Source organism: Candoia aspera, chromosome 14 (genome assembly GCF_035149785.1).
Source record: "Candoia aspera isolate rCanAsp1 chromosome 14, rCanAsp1.hap2, whole genome shotgun sequence".
Lineage (NCBI taxonomy): Eukaryota > Metazoa > Chordata > Lepidosauria > Squamata > Boidae > Candoia > Candoia aspera.
Genome location: NC_086166.1, coordinates 8,318,244 through 8,343,796, shown reverse-complemented (window position 1 = coordinate 8,343,796; position 25,553 = coordinate 8,318,244). Strand labels below are relative to the sequence as shown.

The 25,553-nt window shown below is 44.6% G+C and overlaps 2 protein-coding genes across 4 annotated transcripts in view; both read right to left on the bottom strand.

Annotated features, from left to right (window-relative positions):
* Positions 1-10,546, bottom strand: part of MARF1 (meiosis regulator and mRNA stability factor 1) — a 34,827-nt gene extending 24,281 nt beyond the window's left edge. For 2 of the 3 annotated variants that reach the window (XM_063315123.1, XM_063315124.1), the window contains exons 1-8: positions 10,466-10,546; positions 6,076-6,277; positions 4,523-5,209; positions 2,817-2,991; positions 2,444-2,670; positions 2,240-2,357; positions 1,643-1,815; positions 177-611 (exon numbers count right to left, since the gene is read on the bottom strand). In XM_063315123.1, coding sequence (XP_063171193.1) covers positions 177-611; positions 1,643-1,815; positions 2,240-2,357; positions 2,444-2,670; positions 2,817-2,991; positions 4,523-5,209; positions 6,076-6,219 — 1,959 coding nt within the window. In that variant the 5' untranslated portion in view covers positions 6,220-6,277; positions 10,466-10,546. The remainder of the gene's footprint in view (positions 1-176; positions 612-1,642; positions 1,816-2,239; positions 2,358-2,443; positions 2,671-2,816; positions 2,992-4,522; positions 5,210-6,075; positions 6,278-10,465) is intronic. The other variant, XM_063315125.1, reaches the window with a different exon arrangement.
* Positions 10,547-11,862: 1,316 nt separating this feature from the next.
* The window catches only part of LOC134505396 (uncharacterized), a 74,387-nt gene continuing 60,696 nt past the window's right edge, over positions 11,863-25,553 (bottom strand). The window contains exons 51-60 of the mRNA XM_063315079.1: positions 23,800-24,004; positions 22,754-22,941; positions 21,597-21,694; positions 20,249-20,433; positions 18,602-18,804; positions 18,028-18,214; positions 16,607-16,716; positions 14,807-14,929; positions 13,390-13,531; positions 11,863-12,742 (exon numbers count right to left, since the gene is read on the bottom strand). Coding sequence (XP_063171149.1) covers positions 12,729-12,742; positions 13,390-13,531; positions 14,807-14,929; positions 16,607-16,716; positions 18,028-18,214; positions 18,602-18,804; positions 20,249-20,433; positions 21,597-21,694; positions 22,754-22,941; positions 23,800-24,004 — 1,455 coding nt within the window. The 3' untranslated portion in view covers positions 11,863-12,728. The remainder of the gene's footprint in view (positions 12,743-13,389; positions 13,532-14,806; positions 14,930-16,606; positions 16,717-18,027; positions 18,215-18,601; positions 18,805-20,248; positions 20,434-21,596; positions 21,695-22,753; positions 22,942-23,799; positions 24,005-25,553) is intronic.

Below are 25,553 nucleotides of genomic sequence, written 5' to 3'. Positions count from 1 at the left end.
GGAGTTGAAGTCCACACATCTTCCAGTCGCCAAGGTCGAGGAACACTGGTTGAGAGACGTCCTCAACTCATCTATGTCCTAAAAATACACCCTAAAAAATGAAAACCTTGTGAAGGTCAACCAGATCCGAAACTATGGAAGGCTTTAGATCTTCCCAAGCAGGCATAAACTCATACCTGTAAGCTTTTAACGGTGGTGTTCTTTGGAACGGACCCGTGTCCCTGAAGGCCTTTTCCGACCACGGTCTTGGTAGTTGAAGACGGATCGTTTGCCATTCGGCTCATGAGACACAGCTTTGCGTTTCGGTTCGCTTTCTTGGGGGACTTCACTTTGTCTGCTGTGGAAGAGCCCGCATTCTTGGTTTCCGCCAGCTCTCGGTTCTTGGGGGTGAAAGACACCGTTATCCTGTTGCCGAAAACATCTTCGTTCTCCATTCGCTTCTGAGCTCGCTCAGCGCTATCCTGACTGAGGAAGCGGAGGATTGCACTGCTGCCGGAAACAGTCAAGACTTTCCCCCCACAGTTGTCCGACAAGCGCCGAAGTCTGAGGCAGACGCTTTTGCTATCGCGGTTTGTTGGCAGGTTGTAAACGTATAACAGAGTGTGACATGCCTGTTTTAGAGAACAAAAAGGCTTTGGTACGCTTCTAAAGAAGCCAGGCCAAAACGTCATGGCTAAACGGATCAGCAAGCCCACAAAGACAACAGGTATCTTGGGCTGAACCCAGAGACCTGTTCCATAAGGACTGCTTAAGTTAATCAGCCTTCTCTAACCCAGCTGCCTACAGAAAGGGGAACTTCAACTCCCAGAATTCCCCAGCCAGCCATGGCCTTGCTGAGAATTCTGAGAGCTGATACCCACAATCTGGAGCAGTGTTTCTCAACCTTAGCACCTTTAAGATGTCTGGACTTTAATTCCCAGAATTCCCCAGCCAGCTAGAATTCTGGGAGTTGAAGTCCCAACATCTTGAAGTTGCTACGGTTGAGAAACACTGATCTGGAGGGTGCCCACACTGGAGAAGGCCAATCTAAGCTTGCAGCAGACCTGCCTTTCACTCTTTGTAAGAGCTTCACCTTCCACCCCTGTATTATCTGCAGAGTTTCACAGTGACACAAGGCAACCATACATGCTCTGAGCAAGTTGCCTTGGGGGTGGCTCTGCAACGTCTCTTTCCATCCTCTCAACCGATCCCCTCTCCCAACTCTACAATCCAAGAGGGGAGAAGACTCGGAAGTTGCTGCAATCCACCCTCTGGAATGAGGTGGCAGTGCAAAATATGCACCTGGTTGCACAAGTTTGATCTCCTTTGGGTTATAGAGAGGAAAGAGATAGGACAGCTGAGTCCGGCCCCCACAGGCACAAAACATTTAGGTTTTACACAGATGCTGACAGTCAGAACGTGCTTCATCTCAAGGGAAAAAAGTGTGTTTTAAGCTCTATCTTAACTGTGAAAAAGCCAGATCACCCTTTTAAGATACACTCAGCCTATTCGTTTACTCTCATTTCAGTTTAACCCCATATTAACAATTGCAACAAATAGCGACAGCCGTTGGAATCGGCTTGATGGAACGAACGTGAGTGCCTTTTCCACCCCACAGCCCCCTCTCTACGTTTCAAAGCCTGGGCGGTAATCAGTCACTTACTGTTTTTTTCAAAGGTAATCTTGGAGGCAAATCGGAAATAAATTCTTCAAATCTGATCAGCTCATGGGCATGATGCAAGAGTGCTTCTGAAGCTTGATTCTTATGCACCAGGATTATGTGGAAGCCGTGGCGGTGCCTCAAGTCGCTGAGTTCTAGCGCGAAGTTGACGTCAGCTGAAAGAGATCGTGCCCAAACCAAAGTGAGGGGCTTTGCGAGGTTCTGACGCTTGACACCGAGTTTTTCATTAGCATCTGCAGGGTGCAACTTTAGATGGCAACACGCCGGGTTCAAATTTAATACTGTTTGCTTCCTACTGTGCCACTCGCATCAACAAAACCAGCCAAAATTCATCACAGAACAGCGGCTATTTAAGGTTATGATCATTTCAAGGTGATAGGAGAAAAAAGATCACCCAGCTGGGTTTCAAGATCGAGCAGAATTTATGCCACAACCCTCCAGTGCCCACCCCAAACAACACTGCAATGGGTATAATTTTGAAGCTTCCACAGTTAGGACTTTGGAGGCCACTAAGCAGATGGATTTCAAATCTGAGCAAGAACCAAAATGACCCACAGATGAAGCACTGTTGACACGTACTTGACACAAGGACCACAGTGGCCGGTGCAGCGTGCGTATCTGCAAATCTCCTGAGGCTTTGTCTGAGTTTGTCATCAGCAGCGTTCTTGGCTGTGGCGTTGATGTGCGCAACGGTCACCTAAAGGGGAAAAAATTACATTCCAAGAAAAGATAATCACAGCAGCTCCAAAGTCAACGGATGCCTCTGAAACTTTGAGAGCTCACCTGACAGTTGTTCAGCTCTTCAATAACTTCCTTGTTCTCTTTACTAATGTCGCACACGCAAATGAACTCGGCCTCTCTGTGGCCCTTAAAAAACTTTTCCCGGATGCGCTGGACCACGGCCACAGCCGACCGACCAGAAGGGACGGAACAGTTCTCAATGTCCCAGAAGACCCCAATGGGAGGCAGGTTTTCCAGTAACTGGTTTGAGATGGCGATTTCTGGAGATCCTGAATTCGGGAAGAGAAAGATCCAACGCCTTAAACAACCATGCTGTGCTGGCTGTGCTCCAGAAGGAAACTCAACACCTCTCTGATCAACCGGAAGGTTAAAGCCACAGTAACTTTAAGGGGACAAAGTCAGAGTGTGTTATTACCATGCTTGGGGGGCAGCTGGCCAAAGCTGCTGGCCAACAGGAGGCTTTTCTCTTTCCTTGCTCCTTTGGTTCCGCAGCCATTACACATCGGGAGAGAGAGAGGTGCCACCTGGGTGCTTGGAGGAGGAATATCCGGCCATATTTTAGCTGCCTCCACTAGATTTTCTCTGGATGGCTGTGGGGAAAAACACACAGCACGGCCTTAGCAAACAGCACTCACCGAGAGGTGGAAACATGGTATGTTGCCGAGTCTGGTACGCTCACGCTAACTCCCAGGAAAAGGTGGGGGTTTTCATGGGCTGTTGAGGCCAAACTCTCACCTCTCCTTAGCTCTGGACTCTCACAGTGTGTGTGTGTGTGTGTGTGTACATGGTATGGGGTGGAGAAGGAAATTAAAGGTGGAAGCTTATCTCCATATTGGTTCCAGTCAATTTTCTGGCAAGGCTAAGCTTTTCTTTGTCTCCTTGGTTTCTCCAAGGAAAGAAAGTGGAGGTGGGAAAAGAGTGGAGATGGAATCCCGGCATGTACAAATACCTTAGGACATAATAGCTATGCTGGACCCAGACCCAAACTCAGCTATTTTGTTCTCCAACACCCACTTGCAAAAGGAGAGAAAACAGGGCTTTAAAATGGCAGTGCATTACCAAGTTGGGATCATGCTGACCACAAAGAGAACTGAATCCCTTTAAAATAACTGCCCCCTTCCAATGAAAGTTGTTAATGGCCAGCTCACAGATGGGTGGAAGCCAATCCTCCCACTCCTTTGGAGTAGCACAACCTGGTGTCATCAAGTCATGGCAAGCTTTCCTTCTCAAGTACCTAGTTGTCCCAGAGCCAAGGAATCCAAACAGTGAAGGGACAACATTCAACACCAAAAAGTGGAGTCCTTGGTGCTCTCTGAGCTTGGTGGTTTTCTCGCAGATGCTTCGTTGCCCGACTAGGGAACATCTTCAGTGCTAGAAGGGAGTGGGGTCTGCTCTCTGTTTATATGCGGTAGCTTGCCCTGATCAGGATGAGCTACTGTATATAAACAGAGAGCAGACCCCACTCCCTTCTAGCACTGAAGATGTTGCCTAGTCAGGCAATGAAACGTCTGCAAGAAAACCACCAAGCTCAGAGAGCACCAAGGACTCCACAGTTCAACTGTGAGCTACAGGTACTTCCCTCTGTTGGTACACCCAAGAATGTTTATAATGCAAGTGCTTGAAAAACAACAATAGAAATACAGTATTACTTACAGGGGACCAATTACAAAAGATTACAAAGAAAAATATTAGGGAACAAGTACCACTTGAGCACATAGCCCTCCAGGCTCCTGGCCCATGGATAAAAATTGTGTCAAGATTCTTCGAAATTATTTATTTATATTTCAAATTTCTGCCACTGCCCATCTCCCCCAAAGGGGGGCTCTTTATTATAAACAAACAAACAAACGAGAAGCTGGCATACTGCACAGTGCCAACCTGTACCGCCCCTTTTATTTATTTTGGCTCCCTCAGAGGTATCCTTAGAAAAAGCTTCCCCACTGGCCTACTGGTAGATGGTCATTTCTTTACGCCCCACCCGTGGCAGCCATTTTGTGGCGCCCCCATGCCCGGATGTGCCCTCGAGAGGCCCACGGCAGCTGTCAGACCAGAGCTCCTGCCCGCGGGCCTGAACGGACAACCTTCCTAACACGTAACGTATTATAAACCGGAAGTACAAACCTGGCTTAAACACTCAGTGCAGTGGTGCGAGCCCTTTAAGCATACGGTGGGTGACACCTTTAGGTGCAGCGTGTTGGTGCAAACGCAAGACATTCGCTCCGATGGGGTGAGGTGCTCCTCCGAGAGTCCCGCCGCCCCACTGAATTCAGAACAGGAAAAATAGCCCGGAGTCGTACAGCCCGGATGGGTGGGATACGGATGCAGTTTGTGCAGGTTGCCGTGACAGGCCTGGAAGTGCAGTTTCCCGCAGCAGGGAAAGTGGGGGCACGAAGGGACGCTCTTTTCCCGGCACGGTCCAGCCAGGTCCCCGGCCGCGCTGCTTCTCGCCGGGGTGTTCTTGAGCAAAGGAGAGGACTGGCAAGCAAACTCGGACCCTATCTGCCAAGTGATGGTCCCAGTGCCGGGGGCGTCTAAGACCGTCCCGGGGTGAATCAAGCCGCTGCCGCCGCTGCCACCACCACCGCTGTTGCCGCCACCACCAAAATGCAGCTGAGGCACCCGAGGGGAAGGATCAGAGCCATGAGAACAGCAGCTTACTTTAGGATTGGGCGGAAGCTGGATTTGCTTTGGCTGGAGGGAGTGAACGTCGGGGAGGGGCAGGGCTGCAAACGGCTGCAGAGCGGCGTGGTGAACCGACGGGGCCTCCCTCAACTCTGCGGCCACTTTCTGACTCTCCATGGACTTGTTCTGAGGAGAGAGAGGCGTGACAAACGGAGGTCAGGTTAGGCTCCCAAAGAGTCGCAACAGGATTCCAAGCTCCCTCGAAGCATTCCCGGTTTGAAGGGCTCTGGAATCCTAAAGACGGAAGGGGCCGCTCAGGAAGTCGGCTCTCCCCCACAAAAGCTTCTACTGTGAAACGTTTTCTTCTGGATTTCTCCTGCTTTTGCTAAAGCAGAGGAGCAGGCAAGAGCAGAGCCATGCAACCAACATGCACAGACAAGAAATGCAATGTGCAAACTGAACTGGTGACCCTCTACAGGTTAGTGAACTCAAGCTCCAAGCAACGTGGCTGCTGGCAGTACTGCCACTGTATATGAAGAAAGCTTACGCTGCCTTTCTCCAAGGGAGCAAAAAGGTCCTATACGCATGCAGTAGCAATGCATTTTGGATTGCTGCCAAAGAGCATCCTCTTCCTTCCCAGTATGTTTATGGCATGGCTTACTTGGTACGTGAGCCTTGATGGAGCTGCCAACATAAAAGTACTACAACAGTGCGGAGGAAAAAAGTGAGCAGGCTGGAGCCAAAAGGCCTGGGCTTCTTTGTAAGCAATGCACTATCAGAAGAGGATGAAAATAACCACTGGAGAGCTCCGGGGTAACAGCTGTGCCTAGCAACAAATCAGGTTAAGAAACTGCACATGTAGCTATGCTGTTAAGCACAAAAAACACAACCAAGCAACTTTATGCAGCACACTACAGCTATGGCTCAAGAGGAATGCTACACACCGTCAGAAACCTCACATCTTCACTTTCAAATGTCAGAAGCAGGAATATTTAGCACTCTAAATATATCAGCCTACCATTTTACTTAACAAGCATATGCCCGTACTGTACCGTTTTTGCAGCGAGAGGAAGATTCGGTTCAGTAGCTGAAAAGCAGTTAGAAAATTTCCAGAGCCAGGGCTTAGCATCATTATCTTGCCGCTGAAGCCATCCGAGTGATCTAGGACAGACGTTCTCCGCTATATTTCCTTCCATTATACATCCATACAGAAGTCAACATTCTCCTCTCTTTCCTTTCTTTCATTCTCTCTACCTGCGGAAAAACGTGCATATTTAACAAGGTCAGTCTACATATGATCATCAACATACCTAGTTATTCAACATGCCCAACACATTTTTATCACCTTCTTTTGCTCCTGGACAAAAGATAGAATATAATTTTAAAAAACAAATATCGCTCTTCAGAATCAGAGAATCAATATTTGCAGAAAATGTCTACAGTATTTGCAGAAAATTCTTGCATCAGATGTGCAGAACCTGCGATCTACCAGAAATCACTGAATCACAGGTCCAAAGTCCTTTGCCATTGGACTGAGCCAGGCATGATCACTGAAAGCTGCAGTTCTGCAACCCTGGAGGGGCACTGCTTCCCTACCCAATGATTGAATGTGGAGCGACATCATCATGGCCATGCTTTCATACTTCTTATTAAAGTACCCAGATTATATCTGCCTTCTTATGGAACTCACTGCTGAGGCCCAGAAGTAGCAACTGAAAGAATTCAAGTCAATTAGTTATTACCTAAATATTGAGTACCTGCTGCAGAAATTTCCTTATATGTCACAAACACACCAAAAAGATATCCAACTTGTAAGGCAGGTCATAGATGAAATAAAAATCCACTGCTGTTATTATACCTTGCAAACAAGCAATTGTTCTGTTCTTTTTAGAAACAGGAATCATAATGAAGTTAAAGGTTATGTTCTAAGGCAGGGTTTCTCAGCCAGGGTTCCGTGGCACCCTCAGGTTCCGCGAGAGGTCATGAGGGGATCCCTGGGTGATCACGATTTATTTAAAACATTATTTCAAATTCAGGCAACTTCACATGAAAGAGGTATGTTTCATTCTTTTTTTTGGGTTTAAGAACACTGTGAATCCATATCTACAGGCCTACCCATGAAACAAATATAATTTTGTAACTTCTGGCCTATATTTGAGCCTGAATGTGCAGGGGTTCCCCAAGGCCTGAAAAATATTTCAAGGGTTCCTCCAGGGTCAAAGGTTGAGAAAAACTGTTCTAAGGTATAGATATATCAATGAGTAGCACAACTGAATTAAGTTATGCAAGCTTCTTGGCTACTTGCAGTAATCCCCTAAACGTTTCCACACATTACTTGACAATGGTACTTTCCTTTCCTTGCTGCTCATTCATATCTTTTGCCAGAGGCAACCAAGGTAACTCACTCTGAATAATCGTTTACAGCTTTTAACCTTTATTGTTAGAAAACAAACCTTGCTAGTTTGTGAGCACATTCAAATGGCTGTCTTTTTAAACACTGAAACTAAGAAAAGTTTACACATTTCTTAAAACATCACTTCCTTGCCTTTCTTCTTCATCCGTACACCATCAGTGTATTTCTGTGCATAGTTGCAGGCATTCCTCAGGTTATCCCTAAAATAATTATGCCATTTATCATCAGGCTCCTTGTGGTTCAGGATACTACCACTCTACACCTCTATTTTCAGGCTGCCACAGAAAGGACTGTTGTTTTTAAAATGTAAAAACAATTTGAGAGTTTTGGCACACACAGTTTACAAGAAAACTATACAGAAATTTAACAAAAAAGGATCACATTAGGAACCACCATGATTGGTGCTCCCTTTAGGACCCAGAATCTTTTGAAATTAAGCAAAATAGACCACAATAATTGGTGTTTTAGACCCTGCCAATTTATGGTTAATTAGTTACATAGAAGGCCATGAGAGTAATAGAGGACAAACATGGACAAAGGCATTACCAGGGCAAAAAAAGTTCAACAAGGGGATTATACGGGTCAGGCGGGGTGAGAATAAAGCTATTCTAGGACTGAGCAGGGGAATATTTTCAAGTTCATTTGCACCCCACCATTTATTATTACTATTGATAGCATCCTTAAAGCCCAATAACCAGAAAAAACAGCTTATAGGTATTTAAATCTAATGTATGAAATGTGAAGAATGGGTGGGAGACTATCTTGTCTCCTTCTTCCCCTGCAACTAGTCACAAACTAGGTAAAGCATTTGGACAGAAATGTATTCCTGATAACTCTTTCTAGATACAATAGAGCATTTCAGAATCCAGCCTATCTACCCCAGATATACCAGCTCCCATCAACAACTACGCAGGTTTACTGGATGTATAGTTCAACTTTTTTTTTTTTAATCAGTTAAATCATGTCCGATTCTTGGAGACTGCCCAGACAAGTCCCTGCAGTTTTCTTGGCAAGGTTTTTCAGAAGTGGCTTTCCATTGCTTGCTTCCCAGGGCTGAGAAAGAGGGACTGGCCCATGGTCACCCAGCTGGCTTTGTGCCCAAGGAGGGACTAGAACTCACAGTCTCCTGGGTTCCAGCCTGGTGCCTTATCCAAGACACCAAACTGGCTCTCTGTAGTTCAACATATCAGGAGAATAATGAGTGGGGAAAGATGGATAAAAAGCAATGTATTTGGGGCATGCATGTGTATGCAAGAAAAAAAACATGAGGCGAGTGTAACTCTCTGAGCATGCTTGACTGATAGAAGAACAAGAAAAAAATATTGTTAAACAGGAATGCCTTAGGCATATATGCATTTTTGTTGGGTGCTGCCTTTTGTGATGCTCACTAATTTGCTTTTTCACTTTTATTACAGCACCTTTAATTTGCCTTCAATATATTTTGGACAAGTTTATAACGCTTGCAGTTTTCATTTGCTCGCTAAAGCAAGAAGCCTGTGACCCTTTCTATTTTACTATAATTGGGACTATTACTATCAGCTGCTTCAGGTGCCTTCCCTTGGTGGAAAGGTGGGGCACAAACTAAATCAGCTGCCAAAAATACACCCAGGGTCTTCAGAGCAGGTGGAGAGAGCTGTGCTGCCTCTTCTCCACTCTCTGCCACCAACTGTCATCAGCACCCATTTCTACACCTGCAGACCTTTCTAGGAAAAATTGAGGAACAAATTGCACCTCCAACCTTCCTAAATAGTTCCCACCTTAATGAGGTCAGGAAAGCCAGTTTGGTGTCCTGGTTAAGGCTCCAAGCTAGAAACCGGGAGACCGTGAGTTCTAGTCCCACCTTAGGCACAAAGCTGGCTGGGTGACCTTGGGCCAGTCAGTTTTCTCTCAGCCCTGGGAAGGAGGCAATGGCAAGCCACTTCCAAAAAACCTTGCCAAGAAAACTGCAGGGACTTGTCCAGGAAGTCACCAGTAGTAAAAAAAACAAAAAAAAAACACTGACTGGAAGGCACCAAAAACAAACAAGGTCAGAGCCCTTGCACATCAACATTTGCTCAGAGACAACCTTGCTTGCTTAGAATTTGTTTTGTAGTTTAGCAGGTTGTGTGACTGCAGACCATTGTGGCTTGTTAAGCAAACTACTAGCCAGTCTAATGGAACACTCTTCCCTTTGAGATCTGGCAGGCCCCCACCCTTTTAAACCTTCCAAAAAGCACTTAAAACCTGGCTTTCCCCCACCCCATGGGCCGGGACAGGGGGAGAACTTGTTGGGGACTGCACAGAAAAGTTTAGCTGAGGGGCCAGGGCTTTGGATTTTCACGTTTTTACTTTAGAGAGACACTGCCAAGAAAAAATGCAGGGACTAGTCCAGGCAGTCGCAAGGACCTGAAGGCACCTCCCCCCACCCCAATAGATGCTGTTTTATTTTGGGGTTGTGAGCCGCCCGGAGCTTGGTTCAAGATGGGCGGCTACCTAAATGATTTAAATAAATGACTATCGAGGATACACCTCCTCTCTCCCCGGTCACCTTCAGGGGAGCAGCCGCAGAAATGCTTCTGAGCCCCTGAAAGTGAAGCCCACATCACAGTTCCGCCCCCAGTTCTCCTAACGAGCAGATCTTCACCCACCCGGAGGCCTCCCTCGCCACAGCCGAAGCCGCCAGGCAGGCGGGGGCGGCGTCCACAGCCAACTTAACCATCTCCGTGCAACAACCACCCGCGGCGTTCACACGCGCCTTCTCCCCGGACGAGTTAAAGCGGGCTTGTCTCCTCAGCGCGTCGCTCCAGCCCAGCCCACCGGGGACCGGGGGGGCCCCACCAGGCGCGGCCAGCCCGCAAACGGGCCTCCCCGTCCCGCCCGCCCGCCGGCGAGCCCAGCCCGCGCGTCGCGCCCCCGAGGCCGGAGCGGGGCTCACCCACGCGCCTAACCCGGCCGGCTGCGACCCCGGCGGCTCGCCCCGCTCCAGTCCCGGGGCGGGCGCAGCCTGGGCGGGAGGCGTGCCGTGTAAACGCGGGAAAGGAGCCACTCACCATCCCTCCGTCGCATCCCAGCGCCCGCCGCCGCCTCTTCTTTGTTGTGCTCCCCTTCGCCCTCCCCCCGCACTCTTCCGCTTCCGCGGCGACAAGCGGCGCTTCCGGCCGGCAAGGGAGGCGCGCGCCGTCGTAAAAGCGTCGCGAAAGCCCGTCTAGCCTTCCTTCTCCTTGGCTCTGGGAGGTCGTTCTGCTTCCTCCCTTTGGGGAAAGAGGCGGTGCCCAGATGGGCTGGGACTCCAGGTCCCAGGATTCCCAGCCACCGGCGGTTGGAGTTCGACTGGACGGCTCCTTGCAGTTTTCTTAGCAATCATATGAAATGGCTGGTCATTGCTTCCTCTGACTTTATTTTTATTAAAATTTTATCCTGCCTTTTATATGTATATGTATATATTGTTATATAACTTTATATAAATACTTTATAATAGTCTCTCTCTCTCTTTCTCTCTCTATATATATTGTGTATGTATGCGTGTGTATGTATGTATATATATATTGTATATATATATACACACTGTATGTTTGTATGTATATATATATATATATGCATACATACACTTATTATATATATATAATAAAATCAGGAGAAGCTATCTATCTATCTTCCTCTGACTTTATCATTATTATTAAAATTTTATCCTGCCCTCCCTAGTTCTCATGAAGATAAAGGGAGGGAGGGAGGGGGGACTTGCAAGATTCTGTTACTATAACCTTATAATAAAAGTAGTATTAGCCAGCATGACTTTGGTTTCCTCGTCTGGTCTACCTTAGCTAACTGACAACAATCTTGCAAGTCTGAATGCGCTTCCCTCCTTCCTCAAGGTTATTCCTTCTGCCTGTTAAAATAATCTTGAATGCTCCCCAACTTCCGTCCATGCACACAGGGGTATCCTCAGTTAAACAACTGCAACCATTTCACATCTGAATTCTGCTTTTTATTTAACTATTTCATTTACAGTGTTAAAGTCCTACAGCAAGCCAGACATTCCTCAGAGATTTTTCCAAGGTGGTGTGTGTTCCACCCATTTAAAGGTTCTCAGAAGAATGGATTTTCGTACCATGTGAAAATGGGGAGGTTCTGAAGACAAGCCATTGTGCAGAACATGGAGGGAAAAGGAGGTTTCAATTGCTGATGCCTTTTCCAATCCAGCATGAATTATCTCAGACGCTGGTGAATATAATTTAAACCTTATTTGGTCATTAGGAGTAGCAGGAAAAAATTGTTCCGGAACAAATCTTCCACAAAATTACTCTAAACTTTTTGGCCCAGCCCAATGCTGGGTTCGTTCACCTGGTGCAATGAGCCGATGAATCACGCAGAGTCGAGGAAAGTGGAATTCAAACACTTTATTTCTGCACAGAAACAAAGCGCCCTGCTGAAATTCAGCATGTTTATACCATAAAACCACAAATACATGTCATAATTTCCTGATTTTACATCATTTGTTCCTGGTTTGTTGAAGACATGCTCAGTTAGGCTAATATCCCATAATAAGCATGGGGGTGCCCTTAATTAACTATGCTCTCCACCTCTAGGTGTGTTTTCTAATAGCTAATGATAAACTTGGTTTCACCTCCCGACCTTTGCCTGGACATTCTTGATTACAGCTAAGCTAAATGCCACGTTGCCTTCCTCTATTCCAGTCAAAAGGTCTTTAGCAAGGTTACAAAGCCACAACCTGCCAGCTAGTCTGACACTTCTTGCATATGAGGCGTCTGTGGTCTACTTCTTGAGTTCCTACTAGCAGGTGCTAAAGCAAGTGTTAGCTAACTGCTGATTCTGACAAGCAAAAGCCTCGGCAGAGTGATTAAAATGGATTCGCTCTGGCTGAAGCTAATTCATGGCTTACCAAAACCCCTAATGGTTTATTAATAGGCTAATAGGCCAATAGGCTAACAGGCCAGGCCCTCAAACTGGTAACTACAAGGAGATCTAATTCAACATTCTGCAGCCCTTTCACTGAAAATGTTACTTTGCCAGATGCTTCTCAAGTTGGATCTTCTTGGATACAGCAAACACAAGGAGAAGCTGTTGGGGGCAGGAAAAAGGACTTCATCCATCAGGAACAGATGGTGGCTGTTGCAATGCTGAAGCTAATCTTGACGGCTCCTCAAATATTTTCACTAAGTCAATACAGGAGGAGATCGGCTAGATCAAGCTTGTGTTCTTGTTAGAGTTGAGCTTGGGTCAGTGGGAGGCTTAAGCAGGAGGCCCCTCTGCCTATTGCAGGCATAGCCTCAAGCAACCACCTGCTTCTCAGCCTCACTTTGCCGTCTCTAGAATGAAATAAAATTGTCATTATTTATTTATTCATTCAATTTATATAGCTGCCCATCTCACTTTTACATGTCTCTAGGCGGCTTACAGCAGGGCAGCCTTTCTCAATCTTTTGACCCTGGAGGAACCCTTGAAATATTTTTCGGGCCTCAGGGAAGGAACCCCTGCCCATTCAGGCTCAAATAGAGGCCAGGAGTTACAAAATTATTCTATTTGTTTCATGGGTAGGCCTGTAGATGTGCATGAACAGTGTTCTTAAACTAAAAACAAAGAATGAAACTTACCTCTTTCATGAGAAGTTGCCCAAAGTTGAAATAATTTTTTAAATAAATCGTGATCTCCCCAGGAACCCCTCGTGACCTCTCGCGGAACCCTAGAGTGCCACGGGACCCTGGTTGAGAAACCCTGCAGTAGGGTGTTGCAAACTGTACTTTTCATTTTGAATTAGAAGGTTTTCAAGATTGAAATAAGAGTGGTTTGCCACACAGAGGCCTGCTATTTCAAGAAAAATATTTAAAGGAGCTCTGCTCCTTCCTGATGGAAAGATGTGACAGATCTTTGGGTGGGGAGGAATGACAGTTTCTAAACAACAGTTTTAAAATCCCCAATTTATTTGGAGGTGTGTTGGGGAGGTGGGACACCTTACCACACTGAAGGGGCATCTCTACAGGGACGAAATTTCGGCTGCACAGGTGCCCAAAGGCTGCAGCTAAGTTACAGGCTGGTTTTATGCTATGTAGTTCACACACATCAGTTCTGCACCAGTGGTAGAATGGTTCAGGGTTCACCTTTCAAGAAAAGAAAGAGAGAAATGTTCAGACATTTATTGGGTAAATACTGCCTTATCTTTTATTCTGGCTCAAGTGAAGAGCAGCCGTTGGAACATGTTAGTAAAATACAGATTAAAATCAAACAAAAATGATAGAAAAGAAGATGTATTTCTTTTTAGCAGGGAAAACATCCCACAAAGCTGTTGTGTAAAGAGTCAATCCTAGCTAAGGACTAGTTTGAATTTTCAGTGAAGTTCCTCATCATTTTTTTTTTAAGTTCAACACTAGAAAACATACTCCCTTGGCAATCTCATCTGAAGGCTTCCATGGGTGGGTTAATGATTCAAACTGGTGAAGCTGAGATTTTTCAGGGTTAAAGCACATTGAGAACCTGGCATGTCATCAGTTGCATTTTCATATCTTAGGATATGTCCATAGAAGTGATCTGCATACCTTTTGGATCAGCCCTACATCCTCTGATTCCTCACTTGGTCTCTCTTGGTCAGTTAAGTCTAACTGTATTTACTTCTGGTTCAGTTAAGATTCAACAAGTGTTTGGAAACTGTTTTTCAGCCTGCAAAGGTTAGGGTGAGCCATTTTCCCATGAACTCTTGCTGGACTCCTCCTCCCAGTTCCTGAGCTTCAATTGGCCTGGAAGATCCTATAAAGGGAAAGGTGACTCCACAGCTTTGCATCTCCCTCCCAACTGTCCACCCTAAAGGGGTGAAGCTGATAAAAAGGCTTGTCTATTTCTCCTTTCTTTACCCCAGAGGACAGGCCATCTACAAATCAGCAGGCTGCTTGGGTTTTTAATTTCTTTCATTTCTTTTTGGGAGGACTGGGGGCGAGGGGATTTTTATTTCTTGTAGGACCTATAGAAGTTTGAGTGGGCAGTGATTTTTACTTCTTATTCTGAGGGTTTCTGAAAGACAAAGTAGACTAGATGATCCTAGGCTATTTTCTTAGTATTTCTGAGGAGCTGCAGAATGCAAATAGTGGTACTGCAGAAGTGCATTTAGCATTATATATATATTCTTTAAAGAAAGATAAAAACGAACAGAAACTAATATAGATTAAAAAAAAGAAAGAAAAAAGGGAAAGGAAGAGTCAAAGTTGCAAAAGAAAAGAAAAGACGAAGAAGGAGCTTCCGGTTTTCTTTACAGCAGTTGTTAGTATAGGTATAAACTTACCTCCTACTCTAAGGTTACAACCTGACCCACTTTTTTTCTATAATCTATTTTTCTAATCATCAAATCCATAAATTGTTATATATCATTAGCATTATATTCTTACAACTCCAAAACAATTCCTCAAGGACGAGGTGGAGTCTTGGAAAAAGGTTTTGCAGATTTCAGAGCTCTGTGTATTGCGGCATGGCCTGTCATTTTTCCTGACTTCACCACAGCGGTCGTTCACCTGAAGGGGAAAATCAGAAACACCATGGTCAGTATAAACAATTCGGCTCTTCATTCTTCAAAGCTTGCATTTGATATCTTAGGTCTACCTTTAAGGACAAGGACTATTTACCCAGATGAATGGATGTACATTCAGCAAATATTACATCTCTAAAGACACTAGGCGGCGATATATAATTTAAGAGTTCCACCATCAGCAGTTATGGATGGACAAATCTTTCATTTTTGCTTTGTCACTACTTCCAGCAGTTTCTTTACTTTATTTCTTTACAGTACTGACAATCTTCCTGTAACTGCAGGGACACTGGACAAGTAACAAAGTTAAAACTAAGATAATAACAGGATGCATAACCAAGAAAAACAAAACAAATAATTAGGTTAATGAAAACCTCTCTGATGGCCACCCGTAGCAACCAGATTGAAGGCTGCTAGAAGGGGTATCCATTTATTTGTTTTCTAAAGACAAGCAGAGTAAGGGCTGTGTGAATCTCCAGGGGAGATTATCCCACAGTGTGGGGCTACCACTGAGAAATCCATGCCCCATATGCCTCTGCTGGAGAGGAGTATCTTTTTAAGATTAAGGAACAAGATTGCTTCTGAGTACCTGCCCCATCTGGGATACAATTATTAGCACCACAACTGAGTCCCTAGTCTTCCATACACAACCCCCCCAACTCCTTATTTGTGTGAGAGTTATCTCTCATACTGATAAAATGAATAGCAGTTCCTAAAACAATGCAGACAGTCTGCCTTCCTGCCTTCCCTCTACATCAGCAAGATGTAGATATATCAATCTATTGCAGCAACTTCAGCAAGAGTTTTGCGGCAACAGATTGATATAGATCTCCCAGTCCAGGTGGGAGATTCCACAGAACGTCGTGGAGAATAACAAGGCTAAGTTCATGTGGGACTTGCAGATCCAGATGGACAGGCAGGTACTGGCCAATCAACCAGACATCGTGGTAGTAGATAAGGACCAGAAGACAGCGGTGGTGATACATGTAGCAATGCCAAGTGTCAGCAACATCAAGAAGGAAGAGCATGAGAAGCTGGAGAAGTCCCAGGGCCTGAAGGAGGAACTAGAGAGGATGTGGAAAGGGAAGGCCAAAGTGGTCCTTGTGGTGGTGGGAGCCCTCGGGGCTGTGACTCCCAAGCTGGGAGAGTGGCTGCAACAGATCCCAGGAGCAACATCAGAGCTCTCTGTCTAGAAGAATGCAGGGCCAGGAACAGCTAAGATCCTGCGCAGAACCCTCAAACTCCCAGGCCTCTGGTAGAGGACCCGAGGGTGAGGAAGACACATACCACCCATAGGCATGAGAAGGGAATTTTTTATATATATCATATATATTGGTATCTCACTGGAAAGTAAGGTCCTCACTGGAATTCTTATGTTGCAACTATAACCTTTCTTCTAATGAAAAAGAAGAAAAACCTAGTAATCTGAGCTCTTAGATTCCTGCTCTTTGAATTGTCTTTTCCAGTCTAGACCAGAAAGAGTGAAGACTGATCATTTACTTTCCAAGGGAGTTTTTTTTAATTGTTAAAGAATTGGGAGTTAAAAGCCCATGATGATCTACTTCAAATTGCTAAGAGATTTAGATGTGGCCCTGACTTAGGTGACTGTTACTGCATCTTTCCTATCAGGCTACTAATGTTCAGTATTTTCTCAGCCAAGTACCTCCCAGGCTTGTATGAATTCTGACAAACTCTTAGCCAGGGAGCGGTCAGGAAGCATCCATTCATTGCCAGCTTCATTATCATTGGTACCAAAAAGACCAGCAGAGGCACCTAAAAAGAACAGAGAAAAATGAGTCTCAGCAGCTTGCAAGGCCAGCTTTGCCAGAACCAGAGAATGTCCCTTAATGCTTTTTTGCAATATACTCACTCACAATGGGCTGTGAGAATGACCTTGGGAGATAGGGGGAAGAGCCGCAAGTTACACAATGGACTGATAAGAGAAATCTGAGTCCAAAGCAGGAACGGGGGTGGAGAAAGCGTCTCAGAAGGGACCCTCCCTAGTTTTCTGGACAGTAAAGGCCAGGGAGGGGGGAAATGCTTTCAGACTTACAAGATTTGGTTACTGTAACCTACAATGAAAGTAATATTAGTGTTCTTGGCTTTGGTTTCCTGGTTTGGACTACCTTGAAGGGCTGACAGTATCTTAGGGAAATTCGCAGCAGAGTTCTTCCAGACGTCTAGGTTTTTGCATTGTACAACAAGAGTGGGGTTCTGCAGGAGAGGAAAGAGGGGAGCAAATGGCATTTGTGTGATGAGGTCATCATACAAATGTCTCAGCTTAGGGACTGATGCCAGTTGCTCTGATGGAAATATATTGTGGCAGCATTTGCATGACAATGTTATTGCACGTGTCGTTATAGTTGGTTATGGATGCCATTGGCTACAAGTTTGGATTTGGTTACTAGATCCATCAAATATTTCAGCTGGTTTTCCATAGTGGAAGGAGAAAGTAACTATTTGGGCCAGTAAGTACATTGGAAAGATCGAGGACATGTGTAATGGTATGTGGGAAAGACCTTGGGAGACGGGGCGAAGAGATGCTGCCTAGGGAGCAGTCAGATAAGAGGGGGCCTAGCCCGCAGCTGCATAATGGGAGGAGAAAGAGGCTCAGGAGGGACCCTCCCTAGTTTCTCAGGCTGTAAAGGAGACAGGGGTGGGGAGAGATTGTACTTTCAGACTTGCAAGATTCTGTCAACGCAGCTTTACAATAAAGTAGAATTAGCTCATCTGGTTGTGTTTCCTGTCTGGTCTACCTGGTAAGGCTGACAAGATGTCATGGGTTCTTTCCCAAAATGGCTGCCCTTGTGGGTCTCCAAACCTTCGCTTACTAGGCGTGTCCTATCTCCATCTCCCCATGATGTTCTTTATAATCTATCCACTTTTCTGTTGCCTTTTTTCATGGGCAGGTGAAGATCCATTACATAAAGCACTAAATTACATCTCTCTCTCTCTCCTATATATATATATATGTGTGTGTGTGTGTGTGCACATGTGTTCCAAGAGGCATTTAGAATGCCCATTCATTCTTAAAGTGAATGCTTCTTCCATATCTTAGAGAAATTCTGGATGCTTAGGACAAACCATGGTGCCATCCATCCAAGGTAAGGGTGCAGAAATTGTAACGAAGGTCACAGAAAATCAGGGCTCCATTAGCAGCAGTCACTTCAACATGCTTTGTCTCCACCTGGATGGTGATGCCATTTTCTTGGGGAGGAATGTCAAAACTTCCACAATCTTCCAACAGGGAAATGTTGTATTGCCTGTAGATCTATTTGAAAGCAAGTAAGGGGAAAACAATCCAGCTTTGGGAAAATGCTCACAAATGGGTAAATACAAACCAGTAGAAATATATGGATGATTTAGCTTACTCGAAAATCCTAGCTGAGTTTGAGTCTCTTTCCCAACCTAAATGTCCTTTTTACCCAAATTCTTGGTTAATTACCTTGGGATTTGCTATGTTATCCAAAACGGGGAAGGGAGGACTGTTGGCTTACATATCACCAGGTCAGAAATGTCAAAAAATAGCTCAAAGCATGGATGCACCATTAGTTTAGCTTTAGCATCTCCATCCACAAAGTGTGGGTGGGAATTGACATCTTTGCTCTTGCCTGGTATTGATAATAGATAAAACTTTAACACAAGTTCCAACTTTTACCTTCTCTTCGGGATAGATGATGAGAGCTGTTTTGTTCATGCTGAGGTACAGAGACCTGCCCGCACTACTCCTCTGGTTTAGGACTACAGAAAAGGCATCGTGGGCAAAATCTTTGGCCAGCAGCATACTGCAGTTGGAGGTCAAGCTGTACATTTTCCCATCAAAGGTCCACAGGTGCTTGGTTCCCATCAACAAGGCGTGATCTGGGAAGGGTCAAAACACAGCATCATGCAGTTATTTATTATTGATCTTGCAGAGCCCCTTATGGGGAGGAAGACTTCTTCAGTGGGGGAAACATGACCACCATGTTGTAAGTAAGTAAGTAAGTAAATATCCATGTTCCATACATGGAGAGGATCTCCAGCAGACATTGCCAGGTTCTACCCAACAGGCAGGATTGGAACCACATAGGCAAGAGCATAAGAAACCCAAGATCTTCCAATAAGTAGTATTTATTGAAGGAAGTTAGGAAGCCAGAACCAATTACTGTGTTTCAAGAACAAACTCTATAGATAGACATAATGTTCAAACCCTTTTGTGTCTCTTTCTCTTCCCGTGCTACCTAAAGGATTGCTTGGCCCATTGTCTCTCAACCTTGGCAACTTCAAGATGAGTAGACTTCAACTCCCAGAATTCCCCAGCCTTTGTTTTTCTAAAAGTCAGATTTACTACTGTGATGTTTTTCGCTGGTTGTGTGAGAACTGACTCTTACAGACATTACATGGCATAAGATGGGGTTGGTGGGAGAAAATGTCTGGTCCTTCAAATATTGGACAATTACAACCCCCAACATTACAATATATACCATCGAGAATGTTGGCTGGGGGTGCTCCTCATTCATGGAACAAAAGGCTGCATGATATAATTCCTGGACAACGAGACCATGCCACAAACTTTCCCTTGGACTTCAGTGCATTGCATGAAGATGTGGCTTGAAGAAGCTTCTGCAGAAGCATCTGCTTCTGCAAAAGCTCCCACACAACTGGAAGTCACATTTGTTCCCATTAGTGCAGGTGATAAAAGCAAACTATGAACATCTGAAAGCCACAGTTTTCTGCAATCATTTGCCATTAGCCCAGCAGGTTGAGGCTGAGAAGAATTGAAGTCCAAAACATCTAAAGGCAATCAGTTGCCCTGTTGGTGTTCTCTGAGCTTCATTGTTGGGCTGCAGATGTTTCATTACCCTACTAGGCAACATCATCTGTCCAGGAGTTCACTTCTCCAAATCTTCTGCACTGATGTGATCTAGTAAGCTAATGAAATATTGGCAGCTCAAAAAACAATTTGTGGAGAATTCAAACAATGCAACATACCAATCCTGAGCTACACATATTTGCTATTGGTTAACAACCTGCACACTATCACCCTATACATTCAGCAGATATGCTGCCAGAGAGTGCCCCTCACCGAATAACGTGAAGAGGGAGAGCAGAGCCTGATAATTTTGAGGAAGACCATAAAGGTCTTTAGGAGAGCATTGAAGCTTTATTCTAACACCAGATCTTTGGGACAAGTGAATTATGCAGGCAGAGTAAAGCAGAGGTGACCACTTAAATAAACACTAGATCCATCATCACCATCACCATCACCTTCCAAGAGATGCAGAAGCAGCAGGGGAATCAAAATGAGGATGCTCCAAGAACTTACGTTCAAAAGGGCTCTCCATGATGGCTCGCTTGAATTTGTAATATTCTGCACCCAGATTGATGTTATATAGGCCTCGAAGGGGTTTCATAAGTTTCTCTTCAATTATGTAGTTTGTAATGTTGACCAAATCTAATGTGGGCTCTCCTTTGGGCAATACAGGCAAGCTCACTGCCACAGTGCAGTTCCTGCAAGGCATCCACATGAATGAGTTATTTGATTGAAGCAGCTTTGAAAATGCTCTCATAAAACTCAAGAGCCTGCAGAACCCATTAAAAGCCTGTTAATAGTAGGGTACTAGTAGGTGATTGAAAAGAGAGAAGGTCATTTCTAACCAAGTAGATGAAGGGGATATCTACCATGCTGCTTGATATGTGTGCTAGCTAAGAAGAAGAGTTCCTTGTTCCAAGACGAGGATAATAAAAACATTGAACTGGCACTGGTGTGAAGGTATGCTCACGCATTCATCTGCAAAGAATTTCTGGTCCTTCATGGTAGACATGGAAGTGATTAGGATGAAGACTCAGTAAAGGGGAAAATTGCATAGAGTCTATATTTTGCCACTATGAAAACTGGGAATCCAGTCATTCTAATGGCCCCCGTGGGAATCAAGAATCCAGCCAAGCTTAGCCTATCAGCCTATCCCAACCATGATTGTTTGCTATATAGAAATATCATTATAGGCCAGGGTTTCTCAACCAGGGTTCCGTGGAACACTAGGGTTCCACGAGAGGTCCTGCAAGGCATCCACATGGATCAATTATTTGATTGAAGCAGCTTTGAAAATGCTCTCATAAAACTCAAGAGCCTGCAGAACCCGTTAAAAACCTATTAGTAGTAGGGTACTAGTAGGTGATTGAAAAGAAAGAAGGTCACGTCTAAGCAGATGAAGGGGTTCCCTGGGAGATCACGATTTATTTAAAAAATTATTTCAACTTTGGGCAACTTCACATGAAAAGGGTAAGTTTCATTCTTTATTTTTTGTTTAAGAACACTGTCAATGCGTATCTACAGGCCTACCCATGAAACAAATATAATAATTTCATAATTTCTGGCCTATCTTTGACCCTGAATGTGCAGGGGTTCCCCCAGGCCTGGAAAATATTTCAAGGGTTCCTCCAGGGTCAAAAGGTTGAGGAAGACTGCTCTAGGCCTATAGGTGCCTTTCTCAACCTGATTCCTGCCAGAAGTGTTCTAATTTCAGCTCCCTTAATTCCTTCCTTTGGCCATATTGGCTAGGAATGATGGGAGCAGTAGTCTAACACAACTGGAGGAGAACCAAGGCAAAGGCAGGCAAATAACACTGTGTAATAAGAAGTCATAAAAGAGGAAAAAGTCCATAGTGCTCTACCTGGCTGAAAATCTGTACAGGTTTGATAAAGATTTTTGGAGCTTGCTCAACATTCGGGATAATTTGGCTTCTGCCCAGTTTAGTATCTGTTGTGTTGCCTGTTATCATGATAAAATGATAATAAAACAGGGATTTAGATTTTCTATGTAGAAAAAACAGGGATTTAGAATTAGTTTCCTTTACATGGAAAACCAACATATATTTATTTATTAATTATATTTTTAATTCAGCAGAGCTGTGCAACTCTCAGTGGTTACAAGGAAAACAGCCATCATACAATACTACAGAAATAATTAAAAACAACCAGAACCAATATTTAATTTATCTTTAAACTGGAGGACATGAAGGCTTATATCGTGGCCTGTAAAAATAACAACCGGTTCAAAATAACGACCAAAGTCACTTCTTTCCTTGAGTTCTTTGAAGTTTATCTCTGAGTGTGGAATTGCACTCCCATGATTCTGAGCCCAGGAGCAGAGCCAGGGTAAGGGGTAAGCAAAATCTGCAACTTAGCCAGACCCTCTGAGAACAATTTATTCCAGGATAAAGAGCCACCTTGTCAAATGATGCTTGGAAAAGGCAGTACAAACAGGAGTTTATCAGTTGTAGGTGAGAAACGGCCATTTACATTGTCCCTAAAACCCCAGACCATCATCGCAATCATGGATGTCTACGGAATGATTGAAATCTGCAAGATAGCAGGAGTGACATTGTGACTGAAGCCCTTCTGGATGCACACACAAAAGGGATGGGGCTTTGATCACAACACTGTGCCTGCCATCTTGCAGATTTTGACACACGCACACACCCTGCAGATGCTGCTAACCAGAGTTGAGGGCACTGCCTGAAATGGAAACAATGGCTCCCAGACCATCTTCCATTCATCAGAAGACTTGGGATCCATTGCCTGACATTAGCAGAGATCCCTATTCTCTAGATTGGGTTTGGATAGGAATCTGATTTCATTTTATTTATGGAGGCTATATTTAACAGGAGATGGGAGATTTTACTCACGAGATCATGCCAAGCACAAGGATCATGGGAGTATGCACCTTCAATGTTCTCTTGTCTTTGAGAGGATCAAGGAAACATCTACGCAGCCTGTCAAGAAAAGTCCTACAAGGAACTCCGCGCAAGAGACAATTTACAATACCAACCATATCAAAGCCAGTTTTCAATGATCTTAATGCAACTTGGATGGGTTCCATTAGCCATACATCTTTTACAACAGTGGGCACCAGTGCCTGGAGTTTCTTTAGATACACATCAGTCTTCTGTTGCCAAACTTCATCCAAAGGTTTCAAAGTCACATCATAGTAGGCATCCTTCAGGGTTGTCAGTGGCTCTTGAATAAGAAGTTTAAAAAATATAATAGAAAAATTATATTAAAAAGATCTATCATGAAGATCTATCAGAAAATTCTATCAGCTTCAGGGAGTTTTATTGCCAAGAGCTAAACTGCCAGGATCCTTGGCATCTGCCAAAACACAACAGTGGTTCTTTCCCAGTGCAATCCCCACAGTGTCCTCTATAGCAAGGTTTATTGACACGAATGGGATGAGATTACAAGAATTCCAGCAATTAAATTATTTTCAGTTTAAAGCCAATATATCCCTATCTATATTATGGTGGAGATTTTCTAACAGCCTTCCTACAAACCAGCAAGGAGACAGGTCTCTTCACTGATAATGGAGAAGCTTGCAGCAGGCTGTTGACATAATGGGCTCCTGAATCTTTATCCATTTGGGAACCAGCTCTTACATCAACACATTTTTTCCTTTCTGAGATTCTAGGATCTGTCCACAGAATCTCTCCACCTGGAATTCAAGCCTAGGAGAACACCCTGTAATCATAGGCTTGCATGTTTGACAGATTATTCGTCAACATGTGTGTTTTGTTTTTGCTTGGCATTTCTCACCATCTGTCAGCCCTTCAAGGTAGACCAGACTTGGAATCCAGTGTCATGTAGGTCAGGACTACTTTCATTGTAAAGCTTTAGTAACAGAATTCCTGCAAGTCTGAATGTGCTTCCCGCTCCCTCCCTTTATCTTCATGTGAACTAGGAAGGGGCTTGTCTGAGATGTTTACTCAAGTTACTTTCTTGGCTGGGGCCCAGACCCCTTTTATCTGACCATTGCCTTCTTCCTGTCCCCAAGGCTATTCCCTCTGCCTGTGCCTCCTGCTTTTGCCCATCTGTGCTTACTTTGGAGCTCCAGTTGGATTTGTTGCAGAATGCTTTGAAGTTTCCTCAGGTACAGTGGGATATGATCCTGTAATAGGTGTTTAAATCCACTCTGCTCCCACATCTGAGCAACTGTGCCCATCCCACTGTGGAGGAATCGTACAATTTCTTGGGAGGCTTCTAAAGACCAGCCAATGGCAACATACAGAAATTCAATGTGCTGGACCTATAGTACAAACCATATAAAAAAAAGAGTAATTTGCTCTGTCTGGGTTTCTGTGTCTCTCTTGCACCCAAAAGAGTCTTCATAAAAAGGCAAATATGGCTGCATTGTTGGAAGCAGGGAATGTGATGTCTGTGAATTTAACTGTACCCACAGACCCATTGTTAGCACCTGATCATTCGAGCATATTCACCATCACAGTCAGGAGGCTGGGATTCCTTTAACTGTTTTAATGAAGCGTAATTAACGGTACAGAAGGCAAGCTGCGAATAAAGATTTCCGGCTCAAACCTTAAAACTACATTCCCTTAGTCCCCTTTCCCATGAAACCATGTCACTCCCCCTCCCATCCAGATGGTATTCCTGGCATATCTCAACCCCCTGTCCTTGATGTCCTCCATAGCCATAATAAACCACTTCACACTCCACTCCCCCTCCCATCTGGCAACACGGGAGAAGGAAATGATGGGAGATGCTCCGATAAGGGTTTCTGTGAAACCTTTGATCGGGGGGATCTGACACCCATTTTTCCATGTCCACCAGTCTGCCTGCATTCCTGAATTTAAATTTTTAAGGATTCTTTTATCTATTTTTTAAAAGAAGTAGATATCATAAGTTGACAAACGTCAGGGACCAGCATAATTTTTCTTTCCAAGAAAATGCATCTCAGTCTGATGCAGAATTCAAAGTGTTGTTAGAAAGTAAGAATGGAATCCAGAGTTTCGTATGGAAGTGTGCTTACCTGTTTGGGTAAAAGATTAAACTACAGAGTTGGTGCTTAAAATGAGATTCAGACACACAAACACACACACACACCACCCAATATTTGTGCCTATAGCTTACCGATTTTCTGAAATCCTGAATGTGTTCCTCCAATTTTTTAATTTTTTCCACCAGTCTGTGCTGGAGATCAGATGTAATTTCACCCAGTTTTGACTGTAAGAATCAGAAAGGACTCTTAAGGTAGTTAATACAATTTATTAGCCAAAGAGGCAGAGCAGAAGAGGTATCTCTGTAGTCAAAATGAGGCAACAAGTTGATCTGATTTGGAATTAACATTGATCAGGACATTTCCATGACAATAAATATTATGGTAGTTAATGCACCTTCCTATGCTAAAGCTAAACGATGTGAAAGCTGGACGCTGAGAAAGAAGGTAGTAAAGGTAAAGGTTTCCCTTGACGTAAAGTCCAGTCGTGTCCGACTCTAGGGGGCGGTGCTCATCTCCGTTTCTAAGCCTTGGAGCCGGCGTTGTCCGTAGACACTTCCGGGTCATGTGGCCAGCATGACGGCTCGGAACGCCGTTACCTTCCCGCCGAAGCGGTACCTATTGATCTACTCACATTTGCATGTTTTCGAACTGCTAGGTGAGCAGGAGCTGGGACGAGCAACGGGAGCTCACCCCGCCATGCGGTTTCGAACCGCCGACCTTCCGATCGGCAGCTCAGCAGTTTAACCCGCAGCGCCACCGCGTCCCACATGAGAAAGAAGGTAAATGTCTTAAAATTATGGATTTGGAAACACTTACTAAGGGTCCTGTGGACTGCAAGAAG